This window comes from Lynx rufus, unplaced genomic scaffold (assembly GCF_022079265.1).
Source record: "Lynx rufus isolate CCGP_SWC_20201006 ecotype Redwood Valley unplaced genomic scaffold, mLynRuf1.p SCAF_22, whole genome shotgun sequence".
NCBI lineage: Eukaryota > Metazoa > Chordata > Mammalia > Carnivora > Felidae > Lynx > Lynx rufus.
Window position 1 is genome coordinate 8,794,492 of NW_025814837.1, and position 25,075 is coordinate 8,819,566.

The 25,075-nt window shown below is 35.6% G+C and overlaps 1 protein-coding gene across 1 annotated transcript in view; it reads left to right on the plus strand.

Annotated features, from left to right (window-relative positions):
- Positions 1 to 16,763: 16,763 nt before the first annotated feature.
- Positions 16,764 to 25,075, plus strand: part of CCDC178 (coiled-coil domain containing 178) — a 410,140-nt gene continuing 401,828 nt past the window's right edge. Inside the window, exons 1-3 of the mRNA XM_047086870.1 lie at positions 16,764 to 16,828; positions 22,681 to 22,751; positions 23,451 to 23,540. Coding sequence (XP_046942826.1) covers positions 16,764 to 16,828; positions 22,681 to 22,751; positions 23,451 to 23,540 — 226 coding nt within the window. The remainder of the gene's footprint in view (positions 16,829 to 22,680; positions 22,752 to 23,450; positions 23,541 to 25,075) is intronic.

Sequence of the window (25,075 nt, forward strand, 5' to 3'; positions counted from 1 at the left end):
AAAGGCATCCAAATCGGCAAAGATGAAGTCAAGCTTTCACTTTTTGCAGATGACATGATATTAGACATGGAAAACCTGATCAACTCCACCAAAAGTCTGCTAGAACTGATATATGAATTCAGCAAAGTCACAGGATACAAAATCAATGTACAGAAATCAGTTGCATTCTTATACACTAACAATGAAGCAACAGAAAGACAAATAAAGAAACTGATCCCATTCACAATTGTACCAAGAAGCATAAAATACCCAGGAATAAACCTAACCAAAGATGTAAAAGATCTGTATGCTGAAAACTATAGAAAGCTTATGAAGTAAATTAAAGAAGATATAAAGAAATGGAAAAATATTCCATGCTCATGGATTGGAAGAATAAATATTGTTAAAATGTCAATACTACCCAAAGCAATCTACACATTCAATGCAATCCCAATCAAAATTGCACCAGCATTCTTCTTGAAGCTAGAACAAGCAATCCTAAAATTTGTATGGAACCACAAAAGACCCAGAATAGCCAAAGTAATACTGAAGAAGAAGATCAAAGCGGGAGGCATCACAATCCCAGACTTTAGCCTCTACTACAAAGCTGTAATCATCAAGACATCATGGTATTGGCACAAAAAACAGACACATAGACCAATGGAAGAGAATAGAAATCCCAGAACTAGACTCACAAAGGTATGGCCAGCTATCTTTGACAAAGCAGGAAAGAATATCCAATGGAAAAAAGACAGTCTCTTTAACAAATGGTGCTGGGAGAACTGGACAGCAACATGCAGAAGAATGAAACTAGACCACTTTCTTATACCATTCACAAAAAAATAAACTTAAAATGGATAAAGGACCTGACTGTGAGACAGGAAACCATCAAAACCTTAGAGGAGAAAGCAGGAAAAAACCTCTCTGACCTCAGCCGCAGCAATTTCTTACTTGATATATCCCCAAAGGCAAGGGAATTAAAAGCAAAAATGAACTATTGGGACCTCATGAAGATAAAAAGCTTCTGCACTGCAAAGGAAACAATCAACAAAACTAAAAGGCAACCAACGGAATGGGAAAAGATATTTGCTAATATCATATCAGACAAAGGACTAGTATCCAAAATCTTTAAAGAATTCACCAAACTCCACACCCGAAAAATAAATAATCCAGTGAAGAAATGGGCAGAAAACATGATTAGACACTTCTCTAAAGAAGACATCCAGATGGCCAACAGGCACATGAAAAGATGGTCAATGTCGCTCCTCATCAGGGAAATACAAATCAAAACCACACTCAGATACCATCTCATGCCAGTCAGAGTGGCTAAAATGAACAAATCAGGAGACTATAGATGCTGGCGAGGATGTGGAGAAACAGGAACCCTCTTGCACTGTTGGTGGGAATGCAAACTGGTGCAGCCGCTCTGGAAAAATTTCCTCACAAAATTAAAAATAGACCTACCCTATGACCCAGCAATAGCACTGCTAGGAATTTACCCCAGGGATACAGGAGTGCTGATGCAAAGGGGCACTTGTACCCCAATGTTTATAGAAGCACTTTCAACAATAGCCAAACTATGGAAAGAGCCTAAATGTCCATCAACTGATGAATGGATAAAGAAATTGTGGTTTATATACACAATGGAGTACTATGTGGCAATGAGAAAGAATGAAATATGGCTTTTTATAGCAACGTGGATGGAACTGGAGAGTGTTATGCTAAGTGAAATAAGCCCTACAGAGAAAGACAGATACCATATGTTTTCACTCTTATGTGGATCCTGAGAAACTTAACAGAAGACCAAGGGGGAGGGGAAGGAAAAGAAAAAAAAAAAGGTTAGAGAGGGAAGGAGCCAAAACATGAGACTTTTAAAAACTGAGAACAAACTGAGGGTTGATGGGGGGTAGGATGGGGGGAGGGTGGGTGATGGGTATTGAGGAGGGCACCTGTTGGGATGAGCACTGGGTGTTGTATGGAAACCAATTTGACAATAAATTTCATATTAAAAATAAAATAAAAATAAACATGTTAAGCATAGTTAGGTGGTTTATATCTGGTAACCTTACTATCTTGAGTAGCTTTGGGTTAGTTTCTGTTATCTTTCCTTTTCTGGTGATTTCTATTATTCAGTCTCTTTGTGTGTGGGGTTACCTTTCACCTTGTGCTGGGCAAGAATCACCTTAATTCACTTTACTTCTGTGATATTCTGGGTTACCCAGATGATCTGTGGTTGGACTTCAGTCTATGGGCAGTCTTTGCATTGCTTTTAGTTCGATTTCATTCTGGTCCTTAAGATACAGACTTCTGGGGTCTCAATCCTAGGAATGGGTTAGTTTTCCAGTAGTAGGAATGGGTAGTTTTCCACCTACACTTGGTAGAATTTGGATTCTATTGTTTCCAAAGTTTTGTGTGGCTGTTACAAGTACTGCCCAGCTGTCCAGCTGCCTCTCCCACATTAGATATTGCCCTTGGGAAAAGCAACCTTACATGTTGGTCTCGCCTCTGTGGGTTTCTGTCTTCTACCGGAATTTGGCCCAGGTATTTATTATTACCTTGCTAGTTTTCAGATACTTCAATGAAGATTTAAAAAATACATGGGGCACCCGGGTGGCTCAGTCAGTTAAGCGGCCTACTTCAGCTCAGGTCATGATCTTGCAGGCTGTGGGTTCAAGCCCTGCGTCCAGCTCTGTGCTGACAGCTCAGAGCCTGGAGACTGCTTCGGATTCTGTGTCTCCCTCTCTCTCTCTGCCTCTCCTGCTCGTGCTCTCTCTCAAAAATAAATAAACATTTAAAAAATACATTTTAACCATATTTATGTTAGTAGTAATTTGTAAGAGCATTTTTCCAAGTTACCCAGGAACTCATTACTGGAATAATTAATTTTCTTATATTTTTCCAGTACTTTTGTGTAGAAGAGAAAATAGGATTCTATATTTTAACTACAATCTTCATTGAATTAAAAAAATAATCTTGATATAAAGTAAAATTTAATTATGTAATTTTCTATAGCTTCCTTTCCATTAATAAATTGGTCTTGATGCAATAGATTGGCTTATTCAAAGGGGCACAAGACTTGGAATTCAGGGTTTTCTTTCAGAGCACTCTTTCCTAAGCTGTCTTTTTACATTGAATGAATTTACCAATTTTAGTACCAATTTGCCAATTTCCTTATTAGTAAAAAAAAAAAAAAAAATTGAACTAGTTGATTTCTCATCTCTAAACTCAATGATGTTTTAGGTCTACAAATTAAAAGAGGTAGTGATTAGTTCTATGTTACAGGATTACTGTCTTTTCATTCAGTAATTTAAATTTCTAATAAATACTGACTTACAGGAATTACAGTTGAGTAACTTAGTATAGAACAGGGATGTTGTCAGTAATATGAAAACTCTATAGGACAAAATATTTGATTTCCATATTGATAAATTATAGAGGAAAGAAACATCATAAAGAGAATTAAAAGGATAACTTATGAAGAGAATTAAAAGACATTTCAGTTTGTTATGCTTGTGTTATTACTCCAAAAACTTTAAAAACAGGAGAAAAAATAAGACAATGAAAGAAATGTAAATACTGACTATATGTTTAGCAATATTAAGACCATATTGTTAGCTGTCTTAATTATATTATTGGTATTATTGCTATGTTTAAAAAATTCTTGAAATATTTACAAATGCAATACTATACTTGAGATTTGCTTAAGTATGACCAAGGGTAGGTGGGTTAGACAGGTTGGTAGGTAGGTATATAGAATTCATATGGGCTACTAGTTGAAATTGGTTGAAGGACACATACAGATCCATTAAACTTTCTCTTTACCTTTGTATGTATTTGATTTCATCCATAACAAAATGTTTAAAAAAGGAATGGATGGAAAGGAGAGAGGATAGTAAAGTTTAACTTTATCATAGGAAATGAAGCATCATAGGTTCCAGAACCTCCACAGGGCTTAGAGTCCACAGTTACAGTGAAAATGCTAAAAAAAATCTAGTCGGCAGGCCGTTGTCTGTTTCAAAGCTATCTGCAAAGCAGAGGATCAAAGATCCCTTTTTAATGAGGATTTTTTTTTTTAAATTTTTTTTTAACGTTTTTATTTATTTTTGAGACAGGGAGAGACAGAGCATGAACAGGGGAGGGTCAGAGAGAGGGAGACACAGAATCTGAAACAGGCTCCAGGCTCTGAGCTGTCAGCACAGAGCCCGACGCGGGGCTCAAACTCACGGACCGTGAGATCATGACCTGAGCCGAAGTCAGCCACTTAACGGACTTAGCCACCCAGGCGCCCCAATGAGTATTTTTATCTTTGGTGTTCCCAAATAGGATCATAATAGTTCTCAAAGGAAGAAGAGCATATTGTTGCATTTCCTTACATTTTTAACATAATTTAGTATTGATTTTTATATATCTATATCAAGTATTAGAAACCTATTCTGACATTATTAGTTCTTAAATTGACAACTTTTAGTGAAATTAAATATATGCTACTTTTGATTCATGATATGTAAAGATTTTTCTTTCTAATTAGGTTTCAAAATACTGTAAATAACCATGCCTGAAAACAAGACAATTTCCTGTTCTTTCATTGGAGGTGATCAAGCCAAGAAAAGTAAGTTTATCATTAAATGATTTTCTTTGAAACTAGGTCATAGATAAATGCAATTAAGTCAATCATGGAAGGCAGCTGCAAAGATAGTAGTCTTCTCCAGGACAAAGGGTCATACAATCAAACCTTACTGGGATCAGGAAGGTGAGGTGAATGAAAGGAGTAAATCAGTTTAAGGAAAACCCACTATCTGGATTATAATCGATTTCTTTTATATTTACTATTGAACAAAAGTATAGGCAATACAACATATAGGTAGTACAACAGAGCCAGCTCTTACTGGCTCATGTGAACCAATTGCATATATCTCAGCGCTACTCCTCTGATTGCTTGAAATTGGCTGGTTAATAACAGCTGGTTATTAAAATTTTACCAGCACCCATTGAAGTCAAACACAAAATTAAAAATGAAAAATACTTGGTACTTCTATTTTTAAAATTGTATTAGCTTTTATTATATTACTTTGCATTCTGAGCCCCAACATCTTTTATTCTGCATTGTGTTAGTAATATGTCTTTGCATCATATAGGACAGAGGTCAGCACATTACAGCTGATGGGCCAAATCTGGACAGCAGCCCTTTTCTACAGCCCAAATGCTAAAAATGGTTTTATATTTGTAAAGTGTTGTTAAAAAGAAAAGAAAAGAAAAAAGAACAAAGAGGAATATGCAACAGAGAATGCATGTGGCCTACAAAACCTAAAATTTTTACTATCTGGTCCTTTACAGAATAAGTTTGCCAATCCTTGGTATAGAATTTTGCCTTGAATACTTTGTAGTCCATTGACAGTCAAGTTATCCATTGTTGCACTAATGCTACATAAAAACCAACCAAAAAATGCAGGTGCATACATCATAAATATTCATTTTAGTTCACTTATGCATAAGTGTGCTGAGTGGTTCTATTAATTTCAGGTGGGCTCAGGATGGCTCACTCATACATCTGCACTAAGCCATAGGTCAACTAAGCATTGATGTCATTTATTTAGGGTTTGATCTTTCATAGGCCTATAGCCTTGGCTGTACTATGTTGTCTCTCATATTCATCCGGCAGCTTTGATCTCAAGGCTTGAGAGGAGGAATAGAAGCTCACAAAGCCTTTTCAGGCCAAGGCTCAGAACTGGCAATTATCATTTGATGTATTTTATTGGCCAAAGCAAGTCATAGGACCAGCCAGCCCAGAGTCAAGGGACAAGCGGTTAAAGTCATTCTTTTGATGATGGATGCTCCAAAGTTACAGTGGAAAGGAAGGTGAAAACACTAGAAGGAAAACTTATTGGGACTACTATTGCAATCCAGCTGCCACAATCTTATTAGGGATTACAAAAGAAAACAATCATATAGTAATTCCAAACATGGTTGAGAATATTGCACAATAGATTTCATGGAGGATTACCAACCTTGGGTAGGATTTTAGTACTTGTTACTATATTCACTTTCACAATATTTCAATAACCTTGGTTTTTAGCTCTTTATTCACGCTACCAATATCAATTGAAAAAAAAACATGCAATTTCATTGTCATAGAGTTTATATAGTGAAGTTTAAGCAAAAATTTTTGATTTCTGGAAACTGATTTCAATTTCAGATTAGCAATATGAACCAGGTTATTCACTTAAAACAACTTTCCCAAGGACAAAATTTGGAAAGAAGATACTCAAATCATACTTGCACATATCTCGTTTAAATACTTGAAAATAACTTTTCAAACTTTTTGGATTGATTACAATGTTAATTAAAAACTAGTAGTTTGTTCCAACACTTTTGAGGGCTAAGCTGATGGTTTCCCTTTGAATGACCTCACAAGGTCTATTTGTTTTGTATTGCAGCAGAAACTGACCAGTCTATGCTGGTTTGCAAGCAAAAACTCCTTTGTGTGGTACACCAGGAGAAAGTTAATCATATTTAAAAAGGCAGACCATTTGTATTTAGTCTATGTGATGGAGAGATATACATGAATATAATCACATTCCACATTATTTAATGGAATATGAGTGTTCTATGATATAGATTAGTTCTGTATGTGCATATGGAATGGAATATGTCTGGCTGGCTAACTCTTTGGAAAATAATATGGTTAATAAATTGTCCTTTGGTATTTGGTTGGTATTTGCTTTGGGTAAGTTTACAATATTTGTATTTAAATCACATTAGAACCAATATTTGGAATGTTGGCATAAATATTGATTATCAGTTAAAATTAATTTCTGTCTCTTTGGCATCATACCATCATCAAGCTTCCCATCCTCTGTGTAAACCAACCAACCACTACAGAGAACATTCAGCTCATCAAGCAAAGCATTGAGATGTCCATGTTCAAACTATGGAAATTTATCAGACTTGCAGTGTTTATTACTATGTCTTGGCAGATTTCAAACTTTTAAGCCCAAAGCAATCTTTGCTGGATGATGTACTGAACCTAATTATGTACCAACCTTTGAAAATGTTTGTCATTAACTCTGTCATTAACATCACAAGAACACAGTGTGAGGTCTTATTTATTAACTTCTACCAGATGATATTCAACATGGTACTTTTCTTAACATCAAAAACAAATCCTTTCCTTATGTTGCGTCAATCATCATGAAACTACTGTGGCCATATAAAAATTCTTATTGTATTATAAATAAACATACAGAATTGGATGATTATTCTTTTCTCTTAGCTGATATAAATAATAAAATAAATTATTAAGCTCTTCCAAATTGGTCTATAGAGTCACAGCCATATCTTAAAACATGCTGACCAACAGTATTTTCAGGTGACTCATGCTTACAAATGGTTAGCTCTGGAATAATTTCTATTACATTTAACAATACCTTTCTACAGACTTACTACCTGTAATGTTTTGCCTGTTAGGTAATATTTTCACTAAATATAAAACTGAATTTCACAGCAGTATCATATATTTGAATTATGATACTGCATTAGTTTTTCTGTTTATTATATTTCATAATGTATTTTTTCAATGTAACAGGCAGAGGCTGTACTATTTTTTAACAGATTAGTGTCTTATTTGTTGAAATGGTAGATATTTCATACATGTAAAAATATATATTAAAGTATGAAGAATACTGATAGAATATCTGTGCAATCATAACCCACATTAAGAAATAGAACCCTGAGTCCTCTCACCTCTCTCAAATCACATTTAGCTTTATATTATTATATGTCAACATGCTAATACAATACATATATAGTCTTAATACATTTCATCTTATATTACTTTATTTTATTAATTCACTAATATCAGTTTGATCATCTGAAAATGAGGTTTGGTTTTTACTTTCCTCCCATTATAATTTTACCACTTTCCCTCCCCTATTGCTTAGACTAGATCCTTTAGAACCCTGTTAAATGAAGCAATAAAAAAAAGGACACTTATCTTCTTGTTCCTGATTTTTAAAATGAGACTTTTAATGTTTCATCATTAAACATGATGGAATTTTTTACTTACCTTATTTTAATCTAATTTTGTTAGCAAGGTATTTGTAACTTCACAATTGAATTGGGGTAATGTTTCTTCATTTTCTGTTCTCTGAAAAATAAAATATTTTAATTAATTTTTCTTGAATGTTTAGCTAAACTTATGTGTTAATTTTCAGAGAGACACTATTGATATAAATTATTTATTGGCAATAGGATTATTTAGACTTTCTGTTTATTCTTAATGCACTATTGGCAAGTTATATTTCTTTTAAAATTTTGTTCATTTGGTTAAATTTTAAGTATACTGAGACCACATAGCTAATATTTTTTTACTTTTATATCTTTCTACATGCAATTCTCATTTATATTCATAATATTGCATTTGTTTCTTCTCTTTCTTCTGGTTTGTCTTGATCAATTTTGCCAGATGTGTCCATTTGTGCTAAAGTTTTCAAAGTGGTAATTTCTGATCTTTTAAATTATCTCTAGGTTTTTTTTTTCATTGGCGGTGGTCTATTTTCTATTTTATTAATTATTACCCCTTATTTTCCTTCTACTTTGTTTTTCCACATATTCTTAATTTGGATACTTAGATCACTAGTTTTTAGACCCTTTTTCTTTTCTAATATAACTATTTAAAGTTACACATTTCTCTTGAGATATCATAGATACGATAAAAAGGATTTGATTATGAAATCCAATTTATTTGAAGGAGAGATTTACTCAGCATGCAGTTTACTAAGTGCTGTTCTGGGTAATGTTTAACTTTAAAGATTTTTTTGTATTCACATACCAGGAAATTCACCTCTTCAAAGTGTACAGTTCAGTGTTTTTAGTATAATCACAAGGTTGTATAACCATCATCATTACTTAATTCTATAATACTTTCATAACCTCCCAAAGAAGCCCTATATCATTAGCAGCCACTCCCTATTCCCCCTCAGCCCCGCCCTGGCAACCACAAGCCTACGTGGGAATATCAGGGGTCTGGTGTGAACTAATTCCTGGGGAAGACGGGTACCATCATCATCTGGGAGCACACCCACAACATGCAGGTGATGAAGTTCAGCATAAGGACTGTCATCACCTTTGCAATGGAGGCCAAGAGCCATGCCAACCTACCCAAGCTGGTAATGGGGCTGAAGCAGCTGGCCAAGTCAGACCCCGTGGAGCAGTGCATCATTAAGCAGTGCATCCTGGGTGCCCATCATCGCAGGGGCCAATGAGCTGCACCTGGAGACCTGCCTGAAGAACCTGGAAGAGGACCACACCTGCATCCCTCTCAAGAAATCCGAAGGGGAGTCGAAAGGGCTCTGCCTGTTCAAATCCCCAAACAAGCAAAAAATGCAGTCCATGAAGGTGCAGCCCCTCGCAGACCACCTGGCAGAGGACATCGGCCATCGCTAGATGTGGGCCTGCCGGGAACTGAAGCGGCAGGCCGCTGTCTGGCCGAAGAGTACCTGTGGGACCTGGCCTAGACCCAAAAGATCCTGTGCTCTCGTTACAGGATTTTTTACCTCAATACCCGGGGTTCGTTTTCTCCCTGCTTCGAAGGGTGAAAAGGTGGACACAAAAGAAGAAGCACGCAAAAGTTTACTCGAGTATAAGATCAAAGGCGAAGAATAGTGTGAAGCTTGCTCTCTTTACAAAGGGGTACAATTGGAAGTGAATGCCCGGGACTACAAGCAAGGGTCCTTGTTTTGTAAGGTTCTGGGCAGCCTTCCCTTGCCGTCCCGCTCGCTCCCTCCCGGGTCCTACCCTAGGCTCCCTAGCTCTCTAGGTGCTGGGTGGACCCTTCCTGATTGGCTCAGTTCCATTGCGTGAGGGGTGGCCCATGGCCATGTCATTGTGGGCCATACCCTTTGTGGTCTACTACTTATTTCTAGTTAGGTTTTTTTTGTCAAATTCCTGAGGGAAACCCGAAGGGGAGGAGGTGGTGTCTGTCACATTCTTAAGAGGAATCTTACGCCGGAGGGGGTTTGCCCGATCCGACACTCTTCAGTATTGTTCTAAAATATGTCTTTCCACACCCAGGGACCTCAGGTTCTAATAGTTCCCTCTCTGCCTACTGAATCCCATCTTCTCCTATCACTTTGAGCCTGCTGGCCCCGGACTCAATACCTTCAACGACAACACCAGGACTGTACGGTACCTCAACAAAATCAAGGACAGCTTGGTGGCCGGTTTCCAGCCAGCCCGCCGGGCCAGGAGACTGCGAGGCCTGAGCCTTGACGTCTGCGACGTGACGTCGCGCAGGGAAGCCATTCAGAACCCCCGCCCCCACCCCACCACGTGGCACCGCCTTTAACCGCGGACTGCTCAGTACCAGCCCCAGCTCAGGGAGCCCGCCCAAGCTCAGGGAGCCCGCCCACCCTGTGGAGGGAGCTCCAGGGGCCGGAAGAAGTGGTTGGCGCCATCTACAATGCCCTCCGTAGGAAGGAGGGCCGCGTCGAGTCCCAGGTGGCCGGCAAATCCCTGTTTATGCTGAAGGCCCACGGCTCCTCAAGGAGTCCTTTGGCCTCAGTGCCGACCTGAGGTCCCGCAGGGCGACCAGGCCTTCCCCCACTGCTTGTTTGGCCACTGGCAGATCCTGCCCTCGGAGCCCTTGGACCACAGCAGCCGCCCCAGCCAGGTCGTGGCGGAGACGCGCAAGCGCAAAGGCCTGCACGGAGGCGTCCCAGCCCTGGACAATTTCCTGGACAAATTGTGGGCGGACCTCGCAGCAGCACCCGCGCTCCGTCTTTGATCTACTGCAGCCCCCAGCGTTCGCGTTCCCCTCCGGGTACCTATAGACTGTTCCCGAACGGTGAGGCGCCGCCTGACGGCCGTGTGGGGCTCACTCGGTGCCGTCGCTCAGCATAAGCCCTGACGCCCTTTTTCTTCAGTGTTTCTCTCAAGATTTCAAAGGTGACAGAAGTGCCCTCACAGCCCAGACCGTTAATAATTGTATGAATATTCCACGTATTGTTTATACAGTCATCAGTAGATGGGTATTTGTATTGTTTCCACTTTGGGGCTATTAGGAATAATGTTCTTAGGAATATTTGAATGCAAGTTTTTATGGGGACGTATGTTTTTATTTCTGCTGGGTATACACTTAAGTCTGGAATTGCTGGGTCATTTGGTAACTTGATGTTTAACTTTCTGAGTAATTGATAATTTTTTTTTTCCATAGCAGCTGCAAATTTTGCATTCCAAATAACAGTATATGAGGATTCCAGTTTTTCCACACCCTTGTCAGGGCTTGTTATATTCTGCTTTTCCTTTTTGGGTTTTTGTTTGCTTTTTAACTATTATAGCCATCTTTAGCGGGTGTGAATTGACATCTCGTGAGTTTTTTTACTTTTTTTTTTATGGTTAATTCATTTTTAACAGACAGGTCATGAGTAGGGGAGGGACAGAGAGAGAGAGGGGGAGACACAGAATCCGAAGAAGGCTCCAGGCTCTGAGCTGTCAGCACAGAGCTGGACTCAAATCCAGAAACCCTGAGATCATGACCTGAGCCTAAATTAGAGACTTAAGGGACTGAGCCACCCAGGTACCCTCATTGTGATTTTGATTTGCATTTCTCTGATGACTGATCATGGGATGATCTTTAAATGTGCTTACTGGCCATTTGCTTATCTTTGGAGTAATGTCTGTTTAAATGTTTTGCCGTTTTTAAATTGGGTTGTCTTTTTATCTTTAAGTTGTAAGAATTCTTTATATATTTCAGGAACTGGATCTTTATCAGATATATGATTTGCAAATGTTTTCGCCCATGGCAGGGGTTGTATTTGCATATTCTTGACAATGTCTTTTGAAGCAAAAAAAAAAAAAAAAAAAGAAAACATTACTGTATGAATCTGATTGGTGTAATATTTAAATAATGTTTAAAATTGCTTGTTCCTTTGATGTCACATCAAAGAAACTATTGCCTAATCCAAGGTCACAAATATTTACACCTCTGTTTTCTTCCAAGAGTTTCATAGTATTAGCTTTTGCATTTAAGTCTGTGATGATTTTTGAGTTAATTTGTGTATATATATATATATATATATATATATATATATATATATACACCCTAGTACCATCTGTTGAAAAAAAAAGACTTTTTTTTCATAGAATAGTCTTGGCACCTTTGTAAAAATCAACAGACCATAAATATGGGTTTATTTCAGGAATTTCAGTTCTACTCCACTGATCTACCTGTCCATTCTTATGCCAGTACCACACTGTGTACTATAGCTTTGTAGTGATTTTTAAAACTAGAAGTATGATTTCTCCAACACTGTTCTTTTTAGAAATTATTTTGGGTAATCTGAGTCCCTTGCATTTCCATCTGAATTCTTAGGATCAGTTTGATATTTTCTGGGGGAAAAAAAAGGCCATTGGAATTTGATAAGAATTGCATTGAATCTGTGGATCAGTTTTAAGGGTTTTGGCATCTTAATCAGATCATGTCTTCCAGAATACTAATACAGGATGTCTTTGTATTTACTTAGGTGTTAATTGTTTTTTTCAACAATGTTTTGTAGATTTTAGTTGAAGAAGTCTTGCATTTCTGTTAGTTTTATTCCCAAATATTTTAATATTTTATTCTTTTTGATGCTTGTTCTTTCTTCCTTTCTTTCTTTCTTTCTTTCTTTCTTTCTTTCTTTCTTTCTTTTTTCTTCTTTTTTCTTTTCTTTTTTCTTTTTTCTTTTTTCTTTTTTCTTTTTTCTTTCAACTGCCCCAACTGCCCCAACTGCCCCAACTGCTATGGCTAGAATCTCTGGAACAATATTGAGTGGAAATGGCAAAGTGTGGATATACTTGTCTTTTTTCTGACCCTAGGGAATTTTTCACAAAATTCTTTATTCTGTTGAAGAAATTTCTCTCTATTCCTATTTTGTTTGTGTGTTTTTACCATAAATGGGATTAAATTTTGTCAAATATTTTTTCTGCATCTATTGAAATGCTTGTGTGGTTTCTTCCCTTTATTCTGTTAATATGGTGTATTACATTCATTGATTTTCATATATTGAAACATTTCTGGGACAAATCTCTCTTGGATGTGGTGTATAATCCTTTTTATATACTATTATATTTAGTTTGCTCATATTTTGTGGGGATTTATCTCCTAATTTTTTTCCCTTCTCCTTGGATTTAGTTGCGTCTTCCTAGATAAGATATAAGGCTATTGATTCAAGTTCTAATTTTCTTCATGTAGGCATTCACAGCTACCTAGTTCTCTCTGATCATTGATATCACTAAACTTCATATATGTTTAGTTGTGTTGTCTTTTTGTTTTTATTCATCTCAAAGTATTTTCTGGTTTCCCTTGTGATTCCTTTCTTGATCCATTATTTATTTAGGATTGTGTTTAAAGTTCACGTATTTGAAAATTTCCCAAATTTCCTTTGGTCACTGATTTCTGTTTTTAGCATTGTAGTCAAAGAAGATACTTTGTGTGATTTCAACACTTATTTAAGTGTATTGAATCCTATTTAGGGCATAATATGTGGTCTATTATGGAGAATGTTCAGTGTGTACTTGAGAAAAATGTGTTTTCTACTCTTGGTGGAATATTCTATTAGTTGTTCTTAGGTCTAAGTGGTTTATGGTGTTTTCAAAACTACTGTTTACTTGTCTTTCTCCTTTCTAGATGTTTCATCCATTATTATTTATTCATTATTTATTGTTTATTTATTTATTATTTTTTTTAGAGAGAGATAGAGAGCATGAGCAGGGAGAGGAGCAGTGGGGGAGAGAGACAGAGAGAGAGAAAGAGAGAGAATCCTAAGCAGGCTGCATTCTCAGAGTGAGGCTGACATGGGGTTCAATCCCATGAGTCAGTCGCTCAACAGACTGAGCCACCCAGGCACCCCCATCCATTATTTACATTGGGCAGTTAAACACTTCCACTAATGTTGTTGAATTGTCTTTTTTTCCCCTTCAGTTATGTCAGCTTTTACTTCAATTTGAAGCTCCTTTAAGATTGTATATGTTTATAATTATTACAGCTTCTTACAGGATTGACCCTCTTCCCATTATGAAGTGTCCTTTATCTCTAGTTATAATTTTTGTCTTAAAGTCATCATATGCGATACTGTGCAGAAATATTCCTTTATAATTTTATCACAAAAACTTTCTCAGTAAAAAAACAAAAAAGTATATATTTTATTTACAGTTATGTATAATTTTTATTTGGTTACTCTTTTTGGATAAATTTATATCATTCATATATATTATTATAGTTATTTGACTGGCAGTATCTTCTATCATATTTTTACTTTTACAACCTTCATTTCTTTTGTTTTGCATATTTTTATTATGAATTTACTTTTTTGTCTCATTTTATTCTGTAATGGGGTTTTAGGATATAAATATCTTTGTAATGGTTATTAAATATTAGCGTAAGATATTCTACAAGTATTTAAATCTTATATTTATTTATATCTGTAAAATATATCAAAATATTTTTTTAAGTTTTTTAAATGTTTATTTATTTTTGAGAAAGAGAGAGAGACACACACACACAGCAGAGAGTGAGTGGGGAAGGGGCAGAGAGGGAGACACAGAATCCAAAGCAGGCTCCAGGCTCCAGGCTCTGAACTGTCAGCACAGAACTCGGCATGGGGCTCGAACCCATGAACTTTGAGATCATGACCTGAGCTGAAGTCAGATGCTTAAACGACTCAGCCACCTGGGCACCCCAATCTATCAAAATATTTTTTTTATTTTTTTTTTAATGTTTATTTATTTTTGAGACAGAGACAGAGCGTGAGCAGGGGAGGGGCAGAGAGAGAGGGAGACACAGAATCTGACGCAGGCTCCAGGCTCTGAGCTGTCAGCACAGAGCCTGACATGGGGCTTGAACTCACGAACCGTGAGATCATGACCTGAGCCAAAGTCGGACACTTAACCGACTGAGCCACCCAGGTGTTCCTCTATCAAAATATTAAAAAAATTTTTTTTTAAATATTTATTTATTTTTGACAGAGAGAGAGAGAGAGAGAGAGAGAGAGACAGAGCATGAGTGGGGGAGGGGCAGAGAGACAGGGAGACACAGAATCCCAAGCAGGCTCCAGGCTCTGAGCTGTCAGCACAGAGTCCAGCGCTCGAACCCACAGACTGCGAGATCATGACCTGAGCCTAAGTCGGACGTTCAACCGACTGAGCCACCCAGGCGTCCCCCTCTATCAAAATATTTTAATGCCACTAGAGTAAACATTGTATTTTCTATTTCATAATTTACATATAGTGAAATGCTCAAGCTTCAATTTATAATTTAATGTATTTTGATAAATGTATACGTGACAAATGTAGAACCACTGACCTTTTCTGGGTAAAAAAAAAAAAAAAAAAGTTTCTCACCCACCGTAGGCAACCACTGTTTTGATATCACAATAGTTTAGCTTTGTTTTTTTTGTTTGAATCTCATAATGAAATATAAAATACCCATTTTGTTGTCTTTGATTATTTTTGTTCAATGTACTTTTGAGTTTCACTGATGTTATTTTGTGTATTAGTTCATCTTTTTTTTTTTCCTACTTAGCATTATACTGCTGCATGACTACACTGTATTTTTTGAAATGTAATTTTCTAGTGATGGACACTTAGGTTGTTTCCAATTTCTGCTCTTAGGAGTAAAACTATCATCACAAATAATCTTGGATAATCTTTTTGTGGACCTACACTTTCATTTATCATGGGTTAAAGTTTAGGACTGGTGTTGCTGCATTATAGAGTAGACAATTTTAACTTTATAAGAAACTGTCAAATAATATCCTCTTACCTTTGAGAATTTTTAAACATTTCAGAGTTTGTAAAATAAAATACAAAATTTCTCCTTTGTCTCTACATTCCCTCTTTCCAAAGTTAACCAGTCTAATTGTTTCTTGACATGTACATTTTATATGAATTGACAAATACCTATCAACCTGTACATCTCTTTAGAAAACAAAAGTGATGACAAAACTTACCTACAAATTTTTGTCCTACTATTCTTCACTGAATAGTGTACCTTAAAGTAGTTTCTATACCATCATATATGTATCTGTTTGCTGTTTGCTTTTATTAATTTTATTTCCAGCTGTACTGAGATAGAATTGGCATATAACATTGTATAAGTGTATCATGTACCATGTAATTATTTGATACAGGTATATATTGTGAGATGCTTATTACTGCAGTAAGATAATTGAACACATCCTTTGTTATTGTTATGGCAAGAACATTTAGAATCTCTCATTGCAACTTAGTTCTCTAAAATCTCCATGCTGTATATTTTATCCCCAAAACTTATTCTTCTTATAACTGGAAGTTTGTTCCCTTTGACTCAACATCTCATTCTCCCCACTTTCCAGCCCCTGGCAAACACTGTTCTATGCTCTGCTTCTAGGAATTTGGCTTTTTAGGTACTAAATATAAGTGAGATCATATGATTTTTTTTCTTTCTCTGTCTTATTTCACTCAGCATAATGTCCTTTAGGTCCATTCATGTAGTTTCAGATGACAAGATTTTCTTTTTTATGGTGGAACAAAATCCCATTGTGTTTATGTGTGTGTGTGTGTGTTTGTACATATATCTGTACATGAACACAAGTTGATAATGCTGCAGTGAACATGAGGGTGCTGAAATTCGACATAGTAATTTCATTTCCCTTAGATATATACCCAGAAATGGAATTGCTACATCACATGGAAGTTTTGTTTTTCATTTCTTGAGGAACCTTTGGATTGTTTTCTGAAATAGCTATAAAAATTTATATTTACACCAGCAGCCCATGAGGATTTCCCTCATCTTTACATTTGATACCTTTTGCCTTTTTGAAAATAACCATTGTAACAGGTATGAGGTGATATCTCGTGGTGGTTTTGATTTGTATTTCCCTGATGATTAGTGATGTTGAATACCTTGTCATGTCCTTGTCCATTTGTATGTCTTCTTTGGAAAAATGTCTACTCAGGCCCTTTGCCATTTTAAAATTGGATTATTTGTTTTTGTGCTATTGAGTTGTGTGAGTTCCTTATATATTTTGGATATTAATGATTTGCCAGAGAGATGTTTTGCAAATATTTTCTGTCATTCTGTAGGTTGCCTTTTCATTATGTCGATTGTTTCTTTTGCTATTGAGAAGCTTTTTAGCTTGATGTAATCCATCTTAATTGATTTTAGTTTTAGTTGGTTTTGTTTTTGATTATTAGCGTTGTATTGAAATAATCCATATGTCATGGCATTTTTTCCCTATGTTTTCTTTTAGTAGGTTAGTGGCTTCAGATGTTACATTTAAGTGTTTAATCCATTCCAAGTTAATTTTTGTGAATGGTGTAAGATAGGGATCTAGTTTCATTCCTTTGCATGTGAATATCTAGTTTTCCCAACAACATTTGTTTATTTTTTTAAGTGCTAAATATTGTTTGATTTATTTTTATTATTTTTAAGCATAACATTATTTTCATTTTATTTACAATTTTATATTAGTTTCAGGTATACAATATGGTGACTTGATAATTCCATATATCAACTGGTGCTAATCATCAGGACAAGTGTACTCCTTAATCTCCATCACCTATTTAACCCAATTTCCCATCCCCCTATCTTCTCTGGTAACCGGTTTGTTCTTTATAATTAAGAGTCTATTTCTTGGTTTTTCTTCTGTCTCTCTCTCTCTCTCTCTCACTTTTTCCCTTTGCTTATTTGTTTTGTTTCTTAAATTCCACAAATGAGGGAAATTATATGGTATTTGTCTTTGTCTGACTTCTTTCTCTTAGCATTATACTTTTTAGCTCCATCCATGTCATTGCAAATGCAAGATTTCATTATTTTTTGTGGCTGAATAGTATTCCTATATATGTCACATCTTCTTTATCCATTCATCAATCCATGGACACTTGGACTGTTTCCATATCTTGACATTGTGACTAATGCTGCTATAAACATAAGGGTGTATGTATCCCTCAAAATTCACTGTAAACGTATTCTTTGAGTAAATTCCCCATAGTGCAGTTGCTGGACTGTATACTGTTTTCCACAGTGGCTACATTCCCACCAACAGTGCACCAGTGTTGGTTTTTCTCCACATTCCCACCAACACCCATTGTTTCTTGTGTTTTTGATTTCAGCCGTTCTGACAGGTGTGAGATGATATCTCATTGTAGTTTTTATTTGCATTTCCCTGATGATGAGTCTGTTTTTTCATGTATTTGTTAGCCATCTGTGTCTTCTTTGGAGAAATGTCTATTCATGTCTTCTGTCCATATTTTGACTAGATTATTTGTTTTTTTAGGTGTTGAGTTTTATTAGATCTTTATATATTTTGGTTGCTAACCCTTTTTCATAAATGTCATTTGCAAATATCTTCTCCCATTCTTTAGGCTGCCTTTTAGTTTTGTTGATTGTTTCCTTTGCTGTGCAGAAGCTTTTTGTCTTGGTGTAGTCCCAATAGTTTGTTTTTGCTTTTATTTCCCTTGCCTTGGGAGAAACATCTAGAAAAAAGTTGATACAGCTGATGTCAAAGAAGTTACTACCTGTGTTTTTGGTGCAATTGTAAATGGGATTATTTTCTTAATTATTCTCTTTCTGCTTAATTATTGATGTATAGAAATGCAACAGATATCTGTACATTGATTTTGTACATCCATTTTGATTTTTTCCTGCAACTTTATTGAATTGCTGTGGCTAGGACTTCAGTATTGTGTAGAATAAAAGTGGTGACAGTGGACATCTTTGTCTTACTCCTGACCTTAGGGGAAAAGTTCTCAGTTTTTCCTCATTGAGGATGATGTTCACTGTGGATTTTTCATATGTGGCCTTTATTTATGTTGAGGTATGTTTCCTCTAAACCTACTTTATTTAGAGCTTTTATCATGAATGGATCCTGTACTTTGTCAAATGCTTTTTCTGCATGTATTGAAATGATCATATGGTTTTTATCCTTTTTCTTATTGATGTGATGTATCACGGTTGATTGATTTGAGAATATTGAACCACCCTTGCAATGCAGGAATAAATCCCACTTGATTGTGGTGAATGATTTTTAAAAAATCGTTTAAAAATATATTGTTGGATTTCATTTGCTAATATTTTATTGATGATTTTTGCATCTTTATTCATCAGGGATATGATGTAGTTCTCTTTTTTAGTGGTATCTTTGTCTGGTCTTGGTATCAGGATAATACTGGCCTCATAGAATGAATTTAGAAGTGTTCTTCCCTTTTCTATTGTTTATAATAGTTTAAGAATAGATATTAGCTGTTCTTTAAATGTTTGGTAGAATTTGCCTGTGAAGCTGTCTGTTCCTGGACTTTTGTTGTTGGTAGTTTTTGTGATACTGATTCAATTTCTTTGCTGGTAATGGGTCTGTTTAAATTTTCTATTTTCTTCCTGTCTCAGTTTGGGTAGTTTATATATTTCTAGGAATTTATCTATTTCTTCTAGGTTGTCCAATTTGTTGGTATACATATTTTCATAATATTTTATTATAATTTCTAATATTTTTATAGTGTTGGTTGTTATTTCTCCTCCTTAATTTGTGATTTTATTACTTAAGTCTTTTTTTCTTTTCTTTTTGCTAAGTCTGGCTAGAAGTTTATCACTTTTACTAATTTTTTTAAGGAATCAGCTCCTGGTTTCATTGATTTGTTTTATTGTTTTCTTAGTATCTATATTACTTATTTCCTCTCTAATCTTCATGATTTCCTTCCATTTGCTGGTTTTAAGTTTTGTTTATTGTTCTTTTTCTAGCTCCTTTAGGTGTAAAATTAGGTTGTTTACCATATATTTTACTTGCTTCTTAGGATAGACCTGTATTGCTATAGACTTTCCTCTTAGAACTGCTTTTGCTGCATCTCAATGGTTGTGGACTGTTGTGTTTTCATTTTCATTTGTTTCCATGTACTTTTTAATTTCTTTTATTTCCTGGTTGACGTATTCATTGTTCAGTAACACCATGTATTTATGGTCTTCCCAGATTTTTTCTTGTGGGTGACTTTTAGTTTCATACTGTTGTGGTCAGAAAAGATGCATAGTATTATTTCAGTCTTCCTGAATTTATTGAGGCTGGTTTTGTGAACTGATATGTGATATTTTCTGGAGAATGTTCGATGTGCACTTGAAAAGAATGTGTATTCTGCAGTTTTAGGATGGAATGTTCTGAATATATCTATTAAAACCCATCTGTTCCAGTGTGTCATTCAAAGTCATTGTTTTCTTGCTGATTTTCTGTTGAGATGATCTGTCCATTGATGTAAGTAGAGTGTTAATGTGCCCTAGTGTTATTGTATTATTATTAATTCCTTTATATTGGTTATTGTTTTATGTAATTGAGTACTTCTGCATTGTGTGCATAGATATTTACAATTATTATATCTTGTTGGATTGTCACCTTTAGTATTATATAGTGTCTTCTTTGTCTCTTTGTTTAAAGGTCTATTTTGGTGAAATAAGTATTGCTACTCCAGCTTTGTTTTGACATCCATTTGAATGATAAATGTTTCTCCATCATCTAACTTTCAATCTGCAGATATCTTTAGGTCTAAAATGAATCTCTCATAGGCAGAATATAAATGGGTCTTATTTTTTTCACCTTTTTTTTTTTGATTGGAGTGTTTATTCCATTTACATTCAAAGTAATTATTGATAGATACATATTTATTGCCATTCTGTCACTCTTGTTTTTTGTTTTTGAAGATTTACTCTGTTTCTTTCTTGTCTTTTTCTCTTTCACGTTTTGGTGATTTTCTTTAGTGATTTATTTGGATTTCTTTCTCTTTATTCTTTGCCTTTTTATTATTGGTTTTGGATATGCGGTTACATTGGGTTTGTAAATAACCTTTACTCTTTTTTTCTAAGCTTATTTAATAATTTTGAGTGAGTGAGAGAGAGAGAGAGAGAGAGAAAGAGAGAGAGGAAGAGAGAATCCCAACCAGGTTCCATGCTGTGAGCGTAGAGCCTGACTGATGCAAGGCTTAATCCCGTGACCCCAGGATCATGACCAAAGCTGAAATCAAGAGTTGGGCCCTCAACTTACTGAGTAACCCAGATGCTCCTAGGTTTTTATATAACCTTTTTTTGCATATAGTGGTCTATATGAAGTTGATGGTCTTTTCAGTTTGAACCCATTCTTTTTTCCTCTCTTCCCCACATTTTAGGTATGTGGTGTCATATTTTATATCCTTTGTGTGCATGTGTGTGAGTTCCTTGACTGATTTTTTTACAGAAATATTCATTATTCCTGCCTTTGCTTTCCTCCTTTATACTTTTGGTCTTTGCTTTCCACTAAAAGAGTCTCCTTTAATATATCTTGCAGGGCTGGTTTAGTGGTCATGAACTGCTTTAGTTTTTGTTTGTTTGGGAAGCTCTTTATCTCTCCTTGTATTCTGAATGACAGCCTTGCTGGATAGGGTATTCTTGGCTGCATATTTTTCCCATTCAGCATGTTGAATATATCATGCCACTCCCTTCTGGCTTGCAACATTTGTATTTAAAGTTCTGCTGGCCTTAGGGGTTTGCTCTTGGAGGTTAAGGACTTCTTTTGTCTTGCTGCTCTTAAGATTTTTTTCTGTATCACTGTATTTTGCAAGTTTAATTACATTTTGTCTTGGTGTGTGTCTGCTTTTGTTGATCTTGACAGGAGTTCTCTGTGCCTCTTGAATCTGATTATCTGTTTCCTTTCCCAGATTAAGGAAGTTTTCTGCTATTATTTCCTCAAATAAATTTTATGACCCCTTTTCTTTCTTTTTCTGGGACACTTATGATACAGAGATTACTATGTTTGATGGAGTCACTGAGTTTCCTAGATCTATTCTCCTAAACTGATTGTTTGCTGCCTATTTTATACTTATTTTATTCATTTCTTCTTCTCTTGCTGTTTTCCTTTATGCATTGATAATTTTCCATAGTGGTGTACTCTGATTCCCTTCTTTTTCTCTTGTGTATCTACTATAGGTTTTTGCTTTGTGGTTACCTTAAGGCTTACATAAAACATTTTAGAGTATAGTAGTATACATATATATACATATATATGTATATATATGTATGTATACACACATATGTATGTGTGTATATATATGTATATTTTAATATTTTAAATTTTATTTATTTTGAGAGAGAAACAGAGATAGCTATGAGAGTGGGGGAGGGACAGAGAGATGGAGACACAGAATCCGAAGCAGGCTCCATCCTGTCAGCACTGAGCCTGATGTGGGGCTCAAACTCACAAAACCATGAGATCATGACCTGAGCTGAAACCAAGAGTTGGACACCTAACTGACTGAGCCACCCAGGCACCCTGCTATCGTAGTATATTTTAAGTTGATTAACAACTTCAATTACATACAAAAACTCTACCCTTTTATGGCTTCCTTTTTATGTTTCTGATGTCACAATTTACATCTTTTTATATTATGTATCCATTAGTAAGTTACTACTGCTATAGCTATTTTTAATACTTCTTTAATCTTTATATTTGAGTTAAGCAATTAGCATATCACTATACTATACTATCGGAGTATCCTGAATTTGACTATATAATTATTTTTACCAATGTATTTTATTTTTTCAAATGTTTTCATGTTACTGATTAAAGTCTTTTCATTTTAGCTTGCAGAACTCCTTTCAGAATATCTTGTAAGGCAGGTCTGGTGGTGGTGAACTCCCTCACCTTATGTTTGGGAAACACTTAACCCTCTCTTTCATTTTAGGACACCTTCTCCAGCAAACCCGCTGGGGTCCTCTGCAGAGCAGGCCACTGGGAAATGTGATCACTTTTTCTGTATATTGAGACTGATATTGGTAGCTTCTGCCCTTCTTCCTTGTTTGAAACCCTCTCCATAAGTCTTGGCTTTGCCAGTCTCTGAGTGGGGTGAAACCAAAGTAGATCTTTTGTACAGTGCACCAGAAGGGTAGGGGAGCTGGTCTCCTACCCTGTCCTCCATTTCCCAGTGAGGGGAACTATTTCAAGCTGGAGCGTTCCCTCTTGGTGCTAAGCAATGTTGGCCTGGTGGATGGGATGATGCAGTCAAAATGAAGCTGTTTTCCTTCCCTTTTTGTGAGATTATTCACAGGCGTCTTTTTGTTTTTTTGTTCTACTGTGTTGCTAAAGTTTGTTGAATGGATTCCTGAGCTCTCCCAGAACTATTTTTGTTTGTTCATAACCATCTAACTGTTGAACTTTGCTGTACAATGGAGGCTAGGTCTCCTACTCCATTGTTTTGGTGATGTCACTCTGAACAGTCTCTCAGTGTTTGCTTTTAATAGCTGGATGCTATTTGGAATACCTTCTTGTGAGAGTTAACCCAGTTGAAGTACCAGAGGAAACATCCAAATATATTCTGTGGGTTTTGGTTAATATTTGAACTATAGTTGCTTTTGCAAGGATAACACTTTTACAGCATAGTTTTACATATTATTGTCCTTATTTAAATAAATTTATATTAACTGCCCACTGAAATTTTTGTTTTCTTTTTCAAAGACAATGCCACATCACAAGCTTTGGTTCTATTTGGTGCCCCTAAGGAAGCCATTGAGATTTTTCATGAAAATAAAATGACAAATACTGAAGGTAAGGACAAAAAATAAGTTATATAATAATCCATGTAAGCTGTATTTTCTCATTAGTTTGTGATGTCCATATTATATTTTTATTAAGAAGTACATCCTAAATATCAGTACTATTTAGCATAATGATATATAATATTAAGAACACAATATTATTACCTATTTTATTAATAACATTATATTACAGTTGGTTATAAGAATTGTTTATAATTTCAGAAATGTTTAATTTTTAAAATGAACATTTTCTTTATTGCTTATGCCAAGATTAGCAGGTGCTAGAGCCTTTCCAGTTCATTGAGGGTATGTTTCTTAGAAGAAAAAGAAGCAGGACTCATGTTTTTGTGGTGTGAAATCCAGAATTCAGAGTCCATAAAATATTAGCTCTTGAAGGTGGTTCTGATATTGTATGTGGAAAGAGGTAGAAAGAGATGACAGAATGCATACATTTCATGTATGAGGGTTCATACTTCAGATTATTTTGGAGGAGAACTCTATATTAATAAAAAATGTTTACTCTTGATTTTTTCTTTTTTTTTTTTTTTTTAAAGGAGAGATAGTTTAATATAGATTTGAGTTTTGGGTGTTTCTTTATATGATCTTCATGTAATTATACAACTTTAACATTTTAATACATATTCATTGTAGAAAATTTGAAAACTATAGAAAAGTATAAAGAGGAAAATGAAATATCCCCGTAATCCCACAACCCAGAAATACATTATATCCATATTTGGGATCATACCAAATTGCTATTTCTGAAGTTTAAAAAAGTTACGTCTCAAATTTCATATGATTCAACCTAACATATGTAGTACATGTATCATTAGGTATTTTAGAAAATATTTAGATATTTAGAAAATACAATATTTTACTCTACATATTGTGAGCATTCTTCTATGAAATTATAAATTATTCAAACCATTTATAGCTATCTCAACATTGGTTAACTCATCCCTTTCTGTTAGACGTTTAAATTGTTTGCAGTTTGAGACCACAATAAAACGTGCTGCTTAAAACTCCTTGTCCTCAAGTATTTGTCCTCAGTGTTCCTCAGTTCCTCAGGATAGACATCCAGAAGGGGAATTACTAAGTCATTGGCTATGCATGGTGTTATTATTCACGATTCATATTGCCAAATTGCTTTCTGGAAAGGTTACACTGGCAGAACTATGGGCAGGGAGGGCTAACACTGGACTCATGCCAGCATTGAGGATTATGGCCTTTTCAAAATCTTTGCAGATTTAATGGATTTTAAAACATATTTTTTTTTATATATATGAAATTTATTGACAAATTGGTTTCCATACAACACCCAGTGCTCATCCCAAAAGGTGGCCTCCTCAATACCCATCACCCACCCTCCCCTCCCTCCCACCCCCCATCAACCCTCAGTTTGTTCTCAGTTTTTAACAGTCTCTTATGCTTTGGCTCTCTCCCACTCTAACCTCTTTTTTTTTTTTCCTTCCCCTCCCCCATGGGTTCCTGTTAAGTTTCTCAGGATCCACATAAGAGTGAAACCATATGGTATCTGTCTTTCTC